Source organism: Microchirus variegatus (genome assembly GCF_963457635.1).
Source record: "Microchirus variegatus genome assembly, chromosome: 10".
Lineage (NCBI taxonomy): Eukaryota > Metazoa > Chordata > Actinopteri > Pleuronectiformes > Soleidae > Microchirus > Microchirus variegatus.
In genome coordinates this window covers 4,681,771-4,695,308 of record NC_139811.1, presented here as the reverse complement: position 1 = coordinate 4,695,308, position 13,538 = coordinate 4,681,771, and the positions used below count along the sequence as shown (strand labels likewise).

General features: G+C 36.3%; 1 protein-coding gene across 1 annotated transcript; it reads right to left on the bottom strand.

Moving 5' to 3' along the window:
- Positions 1 to 10,008: 10,008 nt before the first annotated feature.
- On the bottom strand, positions 10,009 to 10,353 carry prr15la (proline rich 15 like a; the record flags this gene model as incomplete). The annotated part of the gene is made up of 1 exon (XM_083896503.1): positions 10,009 to 10,353. One exon carries the CDS (start codon positions 10,351 to 10,353, stop codon positions 10,009 to 10,011), a length of 345 nt encoding a protein of 114 aa, XP_083752629.1.
- Positions 10,354 to 13,538: the final 3,185 nt, after the last annotated feature.

The following is a 13,538-nucleotide window of genomic DNA, read 5'->3' as shown; positions in this document are numbered from 1 at the left end:
TTTTTCTTTTTTTCGCTTGCTGGTGTTTTATATACGATGAAAAAAAAAAGAAGAAGATAAGAGCTGATAGTCCTGAATATTTTTATTTTTTTAAGGAAAAATTAATTTTTTTAGGTATTGTCTCGTTGTTTTGGTTATTTTTTTCTGTTTTTTTTTTTGTTTTTTTTTTTTTTGTTTGGTGTGATGCTGGTTGAATGAGCTCAGGACGACAAGGAGGCGATGTTTTTTGTTTGTTTTTGTTTGAAATTCAAAGCCTAGAGGAGACAGAAACGCACAGGCTGAATGAGTTAGAGTGCGATTTTTGTTGTTGTTTTATTAGGCGAGAAAAACACGCTCTCTGTCTTCCTGACGTGTGATTGGTGCAACTGTTGCCTGAGACAGGAAGTCGGCCAATGGGGAGTGGTATTAACTCTAGAGAAGGGATGGGCGGGGTCCTTAAAGTGCACACTTTGGGGGGGCGGGGGGTGGTTGGGTACTTAGCTTATTATGCTATGACACATTCAGACCGCTGCATCCTCAGGACGCATGAAGTCACTGCGCGTGTCTCTGACCTATAGAGGGGGGCCCACTTCTCCTGCCTTACTGTGATGACATCATCATCATCAAGCGCCAAAACATTACGTACGTAACGAGGCTTTAAGTGTTCAAACGCGACGACGCGAGACGAGACGCGAGATCTCAGAGTTGTGTGTTGAACGTAGCAGCAGCAGCGTAACTGTACAGACAGCCCACACACACATTCTTGTACTTGCTGCATACTGAGGACCAGCATTTCAACTTAATAAATCAACACAATTACTAATATCTACTTCATGAATGACATCTATAAAGAACTACTGGATGCAGTACCATAACATGTCTGCAGGTGGAGCCCCAGAGCAAAACGTGTGTGAAACACCTGGGCTGGAAAACGGGTTTTTGTACCAAATTGAGAACCTGTGTTAAAAAAAAAAAAGTATAGCTCGTTTACAACCTAAGGAAGTGATTTCAATGAAAACAAAGGGAGGACCGGCCAAAATGCCCACAATTCGTAAAAATTACCTCACTTTGTTAGTTAAAAACCCTCACTGGTCCTCGGTATGCCGCAAGTACAAGAACCCACACACACACACACACACACTCTTGTACTTGCTGCATACTGAGGACCAGCATTTCCACTTTATAAATCAACACAATTTCAAACATCTATTTCATGAATGACATCTATAAAGAACTACTGGGTGCAGTACCATAAAATGTCTGCAGGTGGAACCGGATTTTGTACAAAATTGAGGACCTCTTTTTTAAAAAAAAAACAGACTAAAGCATGTTTTACGACCTATGGAAACGATTTAATTGAAAACAAAGTGAGGACCGGCCAAAATGTCCCCACTTCATTAAAATGACCTCACTTTGTTGGTTAAAAACCCTCACTGGTCCTCAGTATGCCGCAAGTACAAGAACACACACATTCACACACACACACACACACACAGAACTAGCTCTGACTTCTCTGAATGTGAATATTTATTACCCGTGCACTGACCATGACACCTCAGATGCTCCCTGTTGGCTATGTGTGTGTGCGCACATGTGTGCGTGTGTGTGTGTATGTGTGTGTGTGCGTGTTCACTGGTTTCAAATGTTCATTTTTGTCAGGTGATGTCGCTGGGTGAAACTTATTAGGAAAAACAAAACAAACAAAAAAAGGATTTAAAAAAAGTAGGAGCAGAACCTATGGCCTCCTCCTCTGAACCCTGTTTTTTAAAAAATAAATAGATAATAACGGAAGAGAGAGAGAGTTTAAACACAACAGGAAGTCAGCTGATTGACATGGATCTAAAAACCTGTAACCGCGATGCTTTTTTTTTTGTATTTTTGGACGAAAAAAAAGTACGAAACGAATGGGTAAAAAAAGAGAAAGAGAGAGAGAAAGCAAAGATGCCACAACTGCCAGATCACTCACATCAGTCTTTCTCTTGTCTCACCTGCTCACCACCGCCACCTACAGTACACCGCCATCCCCCGCAGCTGTTGGTGCCGTCATACAGGTCGAAAAAATATCTACTCTGTCCTCGTCTTCTGCTTCCAGGTCGAGATCGAGATCGTTCACAGCAGCTAACCGCTAGCTTGTTTTCACGCGTCGCGTTTTTCCACCTCTTTTTCAGAACCATAGAGCTCTGTTCACCAAGACGGGGACCGGGGTCGTACTTATCCACGCTAGTCCGTGCCGGGTTTTGATTCCACTCTGTCCACATTGGTAATGTGGCCTTGTGTTTTTTGATCATGGTAACTATGGAAACTTGAGTTTTGCGAAATCACCGATATCGCGATTAACACCAAACGCGGCGAAAGCCTCGCTGAAGTTTGCGGCTCTTTTTTGGTGGATAAATACGACTCGGCCCCTATTTTTAAGGATATATTCGCTATTCTTTTGGATTTTGGTTAGGATTCATGTGTTTTTTTTTTTATTTTAATTTTTTTCGTTATGATAATACAGCGAGCTTTATTTGGACGTGCTGTTCTCAGTCGTTGACAGCAAAAACTACGGAAAAACGACAACAACAACAACAACAAAACCCCCTCCTGTGTAAAATCCAGTTTTTCAGCTAAAGGAGGGTAAAGAAGAATGGAGGGAAGTGTGTGTCTCCCACCATGGTTTTTAAAAAAAAATATAGATTTCTTCTCTTCTGTACTCGAACAGAAGTGTTCGTTGATTTAAAAAAACAAAGTAATTTCATTTGTGGAGCGGGGGGGAAACACCAGGGTCCCTCACCCTCTCTTAGCGCTGGTCTCCACCGTGTTCGTTTCGCTCACTTCTGTTCAAAGACCTTTATTTTGATTTCTTTACTTTAACCTTCCTTTTTATTCCCCCCTCTCTCCTTATACTATCATTTACATTTGTCTTTTTAATTTTCAAAACAAAATTGAAAATAGATGATGTTTTTTTTTTTGTTTTTTTTTAAATGCACAACTCTATTAAAAACGCCGTTACGTTTCAGTACGATGAGCATAACTGTGCCAAACACACAGGAAAATAAGCCCCGCAGTATAAAAACAGTAGATCCATTCTGATAATTGCGGAACTTTAAGGTCTTAAAATTTTAATTATAATTTCAGTAGCGTTTGACGACTTCTTAAGTTACAACATTCAGTCGGTGGCTTAAATATCTACTCTTGGAACTGAACTCTTGTTTTTGTTTGTATGTACAGTAGAGAGAACACATGTTTTAGGCTTGTTGTGACATGAGAAGCAACTGAGGCACACACACACACACACACACCCCACACACACACACACACACACACACACTTCACACTTGTCAGTGTGTGGTTCCACACAGTGTACTAATACACACACACACACATACATATATATATATATAAATGAAAACAATTAAACTTATATACCGTTGCCACATGCTAGATTCAATTTTATTCAAGTTAACCCCTCATTAGTTTTACTCGCCGACCATTTTCTAAAAAATGTCACAGTGACAATTATTTGCTGGTTTCCGTCTATTTTACTACTAGCTTCTATTCTCTAGTGACTTAAAGGTGCATTATGTAATAAATCTAAATCAACTGGCCATAAAATCCTCCTAATATGTCACAGAGACTCAGGAATAATGTTCATATAACAAACTGAACTCACCAACAACAACAGTACAGGCAAAATATTTGCATTCAAAAAAATATTTTGCAGACTGCAAATCATGTTTATGTTTGGAAATCATGTTTTGGCATGTGGCGCCACCTACCGCCATCTACCAGTCATTGCAGTCAGTAGAGTCTCAGCTGCCGAGCAACCACGGGGTTGCCAGTTACATCAGAAAACTAAACTTAAAAGACCTCGGTATTTTGAATTTGAATGTAGTAACTGTTTTTGGCCACATTCTTAGATATGGCGCCTTTAATAAGGCTAATTGATCCACTTTTAAATGGCAAAAGAAAATATGAGCTGAGGATCAAATGTTGCCAATTGTGAGCTTCACCTCCACGTGAACTCACTCCATCGCTTCAGAAAAATGTTGTAGTTCTCATTTCAGAAGCTTAAAAATGGCAACTTTACTGTCATGTGAAATAGCAGCTCTTAAAGGGAAAGTTCGGAATTTTGGACATAAGACCTATTTTCCAACTCAGCCGGTGTGATGGAGACATCTGGAGACGTTTTCAAGGAATTTCATTCAGTTCTTCTAGTTTCTGAGTTCGCTGGTGCTATGGCTAGCGCAAGTCAATGGTACACGCTAGCATGGCATTTTCCGAACTATCCCTTTAAAATCTCGACTGTAGTGAAGTGATTTAGACGGTGGTCGGCCTCAGTGTGACAACAACCCACTGATAAATCTATATATGACCTTTTGTTTTGAAGAATCTTCAGGGTAAAACCATCACGCTCAGTTTCTTGTAGCTCACACACACACACACACACACACTAAAGAGACACAACAACACAATAACAACAACCTCTTGACACATAACTAGGAACGCTACCTCAGAACATAAGCAAACTCAGCTAGAAGATTGTTTCCTTATTTTATCTTTTTCCTCAGTTACAAACCAGACGAGAGCAGTCACTGATGTAGAAAACGCACAGATCACAGTCTCTGTTACAGTCCGCTTCATTTTTATTCTTATTTTTATTTTTTATTTCTTCCTCTAATTTTTAATTTATTTTCCGCTATTTTTTTTTTTGTCTTTATTTTTACCTCTCCAGCTTATAGAGGTGGGACTGTAAAAATAAATAAAATGAGTAAATTAAATAAATAAAATGACAAAAAAAAAATGATAATAATAATAAAAATAAGATAAACCACCCATATGGACACACGGTGGTGCAGGGTGGGAGCGACGACGAGGACTTTAATCACGTTTTTTTAAAGAAATCACCAGACGCAGGTGTGAGCAGTTTCTATGTGTGTCACAAATCTGCTGATCGTCCTCAGTTAATCTCGCTCTGTATCACAAATTAACACCGTCGTCGTCGTCGTTTTTCTTCTAAATCTTCCTAATCCGACTGCTACGATTACCCACAATCCTCTCCGGCTCTCACCCCCCTCCCTGTGATTACGCGACGCCCTGTAACCACGTCATTGTTTTGTTGATCTACCTCTTAGGAAATAAAATAGGCATCTTTTTTTTTTTTGTGTGTGTGTGAAAAAGGCTTAAAATAAATATTAAAAAAAAACAAAATTGCTGAAAAAAAAAATGAAATAAACAGTTGCTCGAAAGAAGTATAGGTAAATGAATAACTTGGGTAGCGGCATCTCCATATACTGTAGTGGATTAGTCTATTAAAGGAGAAATCTTTTACTTCTTCCAAAGATGATTTGTTTTTCTTTCTCCACTCTTAGTTGATTCTTTTTTTGAAGAGATTATGAAATGGATTAATAATAATAATAATAATAATAATAATAATAAAAAAAAATCCCAACATTAACACGATTTCTTCATCCAATTTATTTCCCCCTCGTTTCATGAAACAATCTCAATACTCTTCATGTTTCATTTTCTAATTTCTCTCTCTCTCTCTGTTGTTTTTTTTATTTTTCCGTTTGTTTATTTGTTTGTTTGTTTGTTGATGACAGCAGATTGTATCCATAGTGTTTGGGTGCATTTAGCGTATTTTTTCTTTCTCTCTGTGAAAAGCCTACAGTTATAGCGCCCTGCGAGGACCTGCTTCACTCATCGATTTTCTCTTCTCATGAGTTTGTTTGAAAAAGCAAAAAAAAAAAAAAGGACCTGTTGTTTTTATCTGACCGCTGGCGCCGCCCTGTGGCGGGAGGAGGGAATGATTTCGATCTGAAAAACAAAAACAACAACAACATTTTCATGTTTTTTAAAGCGCAGCAGTGACCGTTAAAGGCTCTTTGTGTCCCAGATGCGACCTGAACCTGAAGCCTGCAATCCCTCCCTCCGTCCACCAGGTGGCGCCTTCACTGGTCTTCACTGTAAATGGACTTTTCACCTTCTGCCTGCCTGATTCCTTTAGTCCTCATCAACACTTGTTTTAAAACTCCTTGTAAACAAAACAGAGCATAGATATGAATGTGTTATTAAAAGATGAGAAAACGGAGCCTGGCGTCGCGTTTGTTTTTTAATGTGTTTTCAAGTCATTTTGTACATAAACATGAAGCTAAACAGGAAAAAAACACAAAACAGAAATGTGTTTTAAATCATAGACTGTCAAGATAGAACTTTGCCTGACGATGTGCCCTATAAACACACGCCTGTTAGGATGCCCATATAAGGAGTTGTGTGTTATTCCCATGGTAAATTAGCATCTGTGCCACGTGAGCACTAAGGGTCAAAAAAGCAACCAACATGGTGCAGGTGAGATCATAAATCTTAGTCTATATATATATATTATATATATACATATATATATATATGTATATATATATATATAATATATACATATATATATATATATATGTATGTATGTGTATATATATGTGTGTATGTGTATATATATATGTGTGTATGTGTATATATATGTGTATATATGTGTGTATGTGTATATATATGTGTATATATGTATGTGTGTATATATGTGTATATATATATATATATATATATATATATGTATGTGTATATATGTATATATATATATATACGTATATATATGTATGTATATATATGTGTATATATGTATAAATATGTGTATATATATATGTGTGTATATATATGTGTGTGTATATATATATATATGTGTATATAATATATACACATATGTATAATATATCTTAGTCTATATATATGTATATATACATGTACATGTGTATATATGTATCTATATATACATACATATACATGCACATGTGTATATATATACGTATAATAAATCTTAGTATATATATATATATATATATATATATATATATATATATATATATATATATATATATATATATATATATATATATATATATATATATATATATATATATATATATATATATATATATATATAATGTGAGAATCAGAAACAGAATCAACTTAACTATTCTCTGTAACTGTTTAACTTTAACATGTCATGTTTTACAGTGTGTGCAGAGATGTTTTGTTTCCTTCCTGACAGAAACCCTCCCTTTCACTTCAGGCCTGGTGATGCATCATATTTATTTATTCTAAGGTGAGATCACTTATATTTATGATTTGTGCCTTTACTGCAGAAATATTATATATGGGCTGTTGTAGGATGACAGAAAAAAAAGGTTTTCTTATGAATCTGATTTTACTTCCTGCTCAATTTCAACATTTGCCCAAAAGATGAACAAAAAAGCAGCTGTTGATATTAGTTGCTATTTAATCATATTCAATCGTTTACTGTCTATTTATTTTAGACTCTGTCTATTCACCCACAAGTTTATCTTTCCTATTATTCTCCTTTCATTTGTTTTCAGCCGCCATAGACCTGAAAAGCTTCCTGTGTGTAAATCTGTATCTGACCACTAGATGGCGACCTTTAGTAAAGACTCATCAGTGAGATGGCAGCTGTTTTACACAGTGAGGACTCCCCCTTGTGGTTTGAATGAACCACTGCTGCTGATGACTTCTCATGTAAGACATATTTACACAATTAATGAATGAATAAAACACGTACAATACATACTGTATAGTTGCTGCTTTTCAGCATTTATAGCGAGATAATATATATATATGTATATATATACATGTGTATATATATATTTGTATATATATATATGTGTGTATATACGTGTGTGTATATACGTGTGTATACATATATGTGTGTATACATATATATGTGTGTATACATATATATGTGTGTATACATATATACGTGTATATATATATATGTATTTATTAACTCATTTAAAACATAATCCAAACAGAAATTGTTATAAGTCATATTTAATGTTTTTTAGCCAAATACTGTCATTTGAAAATGTGAAATCAAGTCATGAAACAAAGTGAAAAGAAAATATGAATAAGACGCAGTCATTTATCACATTATAACAGTGATGTGAAGTGAGGACGTCGCCCTCTGCTGGACTTTACTGCCAACAGCGTGTAGACTCTGTGCAGTGTTAGAAAAGCCACATCAGTCTTTACTAACGCACAAAAAAAAAAGATCTAATCACAAAAGTCACAACACAAACCAATGTTTCTTTCTTTTGACATTTTATGACAAAGACACTTTAATTTCAGGAGAGATTATCACACATTCAGCAGACGATACGTGCTTAATCTAAACTTTATTATAATGAATCCAGAGATGAACCTTTGTGCTGTGGTGTCCACAGTCTTCAGTCTCATTGCAGCTTTTTTTTTTTTTATATATCAGCAGTGAAGAGTGTGGACATGCACAGACATGTCCTAATTTGAAGAGACGAGGGAATAATCCAGGCTCATTAAAGCTGCTGTATGTGAGTTTTCTCTCCTTCAAATCTTCAGCCATTATTGTGTCCGTTCATGACGAGAATGTCTGTAAACGCATGTGTACAATACTTTATGAGATGCTAATCCAACGTCTCAGGCTGGATTATTGCAGACCCACACGCCCCTTCATCTGATACACGCCCCTTCATCTGATACACGCCCCTTCATCTGAGACACGCCCCTTCACTGTCCATGTTTATTGAGACGTTGATTTGACATGTTTTTATTGTGGGACTAAAGGTTTTACGAGTGTTTCCTGGAAGTATTTTTTTTTACTGTTTTTGGATCTTCTTTTTGATGTACAGCTGTTTTTTTTGTTTTTAAAGTTATTGGATTATGGATTAGCTGTACTTTATGTCACATGCAATGTGGGGATTAGATTAAATTGGATGCTCTAAATCAGGGGTTCTCAAAGTTTTGATACCTGAGGGCCCATTTAGGAACCCAACATTGGACTGAGGGCCGCCAAAGGGAAAAAAAGGAAATCCCATTTGTAATGATTTTAATGACCAGATTGCAGTTCTACAGTTTAGCGTTAAGTAATATAAGTGGTAATATAATGTAATTTAAGCATTAATATAATAATGCTTTATAATTTACTGGGTAATTACCCAGTATTTTGGCCATTGTTCTTACCTTCTAATTACAGGTTAATACCAAGTAACACATTTCTGTTACTATATATTTACTGGGTAAATAGCTAGTATTTGGGGGCTGTAGCTACCTGCTTATTACCAGCTAATAACACAATAATACACTAAAATTCACCATATAGAAACCAGGTAAATACCCAGTATTTTTGTTTACACTTATTGGTCTGTATCCAGTCATGTCCAATAAACATTTAACAAGCTTAGTTGCTCCTGTATTAAAACTATCAACTGTAAATTCATTGCGGGCCGCCAGAAATTTTCCTGCGGGCCCCCATTGGCCCCCGGGCCGCACTTTGAGAACCAATGCTTTAAATTGACCGTAGTAGGTGTGAGAGTGAATGGTCGTGACCCCGGCTTTGGATGTATGGATTTGGATGGATGGTATATATAATTTGTAATGTCCAACACAGAGCTAATATTAAACCAGACAAATATCTTTTCACAAAGACTCAAAAAAAACACAATATGCACAGGAAATAAATGGCACCTTCCCCAAAAAACATTAAAACAGATCCTCCTGAACCTCCGTCCTGAAGCAGTCCAGTCATCGTTGCTTTCATTTTCTATACGGAATGATTTCCTGCAGCAAGTTAGCGCTTCATGCTAATACTGGCTAAGTAGCATTAGCCAAACATGAGAAATACACATTAATGCACCTGAGGTTAATTTATAAATGATAACTAACTATAACCACAACCTGCTGACGTGTTTCACTTCCTGTTTGTGTTGACGAACATTTAAAAAACAAACAAACAAATAAACAAAGCCCAACAATGTCAGATTGTAAGAAAAGGCCGTCTTCCAAGGCTAATATTGATTTATTCACTTTCGTCTTTTAAACACACGTCTTCATAAGATCTTCATCGTATCTGCGGGAGTTTCCTTCCCTCAGATCTTTGGATTTGATGCTCCATAAATCGACCATCATCATCATCTTCTTCACCATAATCCCAAACTTTTTTAAAACTCTGTGTCATTTCTTCACCCTCTGCTTCTCGTCCGTGTCAGGATGATGAGCTCCTGACGTAAACATCTCTGGGTTTTCCGCCAGCGTGGTGCGAACCTTCTTCTTCTCCTTGAACCTCCCGGAGTTCGACACTTTGACGTGTCGTCCCCTGGACGCCGCCGTTTTGTCCACAATCCTCTCCAGCCGAGCGTCCAGCTGCGAGCCGTGAACGCTGACCTCTGCGTGGGCAGCGGCGCCGCTCGCCGCCTCTGAGCCGTGCTGAACAAAGTCTTCATACAGGACTTTGGGCTGGGATTTCTGTCTCCTCAGGAACGTCAGCTTCCACCAGCTGGAAGACGAGGAATCTGTCATGATGGATGATGGATGATGGATGGATGAAGGGCTGATGGATGGATGATGGAGGGCTAAGGAGAGGAGATTTTAAACAAGGTTTGAATGAATGAAAACTGTGCACATGTAAAAATGTAGCCTTGTCTCTTAAAAATCAGTTTGTCAATAGTTATAGTTAAGACTTATAGTTATAGTTAGAGTTAATAGTTAAGTTTTTCCCCCCCAAAAATTGTTTTGTCATACTTTGGTATGTCGTCCAAAATTTGACAAAAAAGTCATATTATAGCATGTCATCCAAAAAGATTATAAAAAGATTTGTCCTGAATTTGAGTTAAAAAAAAAGTAAAATATAAAAGTCATAGGTTATTATGTCCTCCAAAAATGGACAAAAAAGTTTTTTTTTAAAAAGTCTCCAAAATTTGACAAAAGGTAAAAAAAAAAAAAAGTCTCCAAAATTTGACAAAAAGGTAACAAAAAAAATCTCCGAAATTTGAGAAAAAAGGTTAAAAAAATAGTTTCCAAATTTTGACCAAAAAAAGTTTCCAAAATTTGAAAAAAAAAAAGTCTCCAATTTGACAAAAAGGTAAAAAAAAAAATCCCAAAATTTGTCAAAAAAGTTAAAAGACAGAGAATAGTTTGAGTTAACTTTATGTCATTTTGAACTTTTTGAGCATTTGTTGTTTTAGTGTCATTGAAAAGTCCCTTAAAGTAAAGCTTTTGGAGGGAAATCTGTGAAGACGGAGGCTTTGATTATCGATTATTAACGAGTATGTGACGAGTGTCACTGAGCGCAGCTTTAATTCCACGCTCATCTCTCCTGGTTGAAGAACGTCATCAGAACTGTGAACAGAAAACATTCAAATTAACGTTTTATTCTAATATATACTATACTAACTTTTATTTATTTTTTTCTTTTTTATACAGGGAAGGATCTGTTTATCTGGGCTTGGCAGCAGCACGAGGAGAACAACTGCATGGATGTAAGTTAAAAAATGTCCAATGAACTCAATGGAGAAGCTGCTGCATCATCATTTCCTCTCTACTACAATAAAAGCAGCAGCTGTTAAAGCTCCTTTAAAGAGCTCTGAAAAGTGTCCACAGGTCACAGTCACAGTCACAGTCTTCATTCTGCAGCTGAGCAAACAGAAACTAAACCACACACACACACACACACACACACACACACACACACACACACACACACACACATGTATCTGTCGCTCAGTTTAAACAGATTATTATTGTTGTGTGAGTGCCTTTGTCTGTTTTTAATGTAGCCTCTGTGTGACTTTAAAGTGTCGTCCAGTATCGACGGATTGTGGTGCGGATGGCGGCCATCTTTGTGGTTTTCACTTTGTGCAGAGAGATAAAACACAGTCAAATCACAGCAGGGATTATTCTGGGGATTATTTGTTTTTTTTTCGTCCATAAAATGACAGAAAAATGTTGATCAGTTTCCCCAAAAACCTCAAAAATAATGTTTTTTTTCTACAATATTCAGTTTAAATGGTGTTTTTTGTTAAATAGAGGGAAAAAATATTCACATTTAAGAAGCTGAAGAACTCGATTTGAAGATTATGAAGACTGCAGTGAGGCTGCAGTACCACTGATAGACAGAGAGGGCGACAGAGAGCAGGACAGTAGCTGAGCCAGCTCTGCGTTTGTGTACAGTTTGAACGATTCATTGAAATCTTAACAAAATCACAATACGTGGCCTTTACTGAAGTTTTCTTATCACAGGAGGTGAAAAATGAATTATTGTCTTGGTCCGTACACTTATTCTTTTTCTCCAGACTGAAGTTTTGTTTCTCACAGATCTGCACAAACACGACCATTACACCTCTGATATCGTCAATCCTATTGCAATCACTAATCACGTGTCATAATACGGGGACACAGCAATGTTAGCTGCTGACTTGAACAGCAGCTAACATTAGCGTCAGAATGCTAGCTGACGCTAACGCTAACTCGTAGAAGCAGTGCTTCAAAGGTGCTGATGAGGAATTTCCTGCTGTGGGTTTAGTAAGAAAACTGTTTAACTTCTATACTTTATATTTTCTTTATAATGTGAGTTATTCACAGTGCATTGTATACTTTTTTTAAAGTTTTTTTTTTTTTTTTAGTTATTTACAGTATTTGATTTTTTCTATATATTTATATTATCATATAATGTGGGTTCTTCAATGTTTATTTTTTACTAAGTTTGTATAGGTTTTAAAAAATAGTTATTTACAGTATTTTATTGTTCTTTACATTTATATTTTCACATACTTTATTTATCTCTCTGTTCCTACAACAATATAAAGAGAAAATTTGAATTTTTCATTTACGAATGGTAATTAATCCACAGCTACCCTGTGATTAATCTGATTAAAAATGTTAATCTTTTGACAGCCCTAATATATATATACATATATATATATACTCAGTTTTAAACACTTTTATGCAGATGAGGTGTATATAACTCAAAGCCCCTTTTAAAATGCATCTTAAACTTTTTAAAATCACTTTTAAACTGAACTGAATACTTCGACATATCTGCGGTCATATCTATAATATCTATATATCTATATATCTATATATCTATATATATAGATATATGTATATCTATATATCTGTATATCTATCTATCTAATCTACTACAACACATTATCTTGATGTAATCTAACAGGTGTGGTGCTTTCATACAGAATGATGATCACCTGCTGACCGGGACAGTTCCACGTGTCAGGGACATGGGGGTAATTATTGTAATATACTTTTATATATTTATGTGTTTACATATACAGTCGCACTTGTAGTCACCTGATGCTGTTTTAAAAGTGAGGGAAAACTGTGACCATCTCTGACTATAATGAGTTCACTGTACGCTCACATATTAACTTTGAATATATTACACCTTTACACAGAAAGGTTCCAACGTTCTTAACTCTTTATGACTTCACCACTTCAGCACAGGTCACTTTAAAGGCGCCATATGTAAGAATGTGGCCCAAAACGGTTACTACACTCAAATTCAAAATACCGAGGTCTTTTAGGTTTCGTTTTCTGACGTAACTGGCAACCCGTGGTTGCTCGGCAGCTGAGACTCTACTGACTGCAATGATTGGTAGACGGCAGTTTAAACTACGTTAATTCCATGATTATAGGGAAATAAAGAAGACTCCAGATGATAAAGTCGAATAAAAATGGCGTTTCATCAGCAT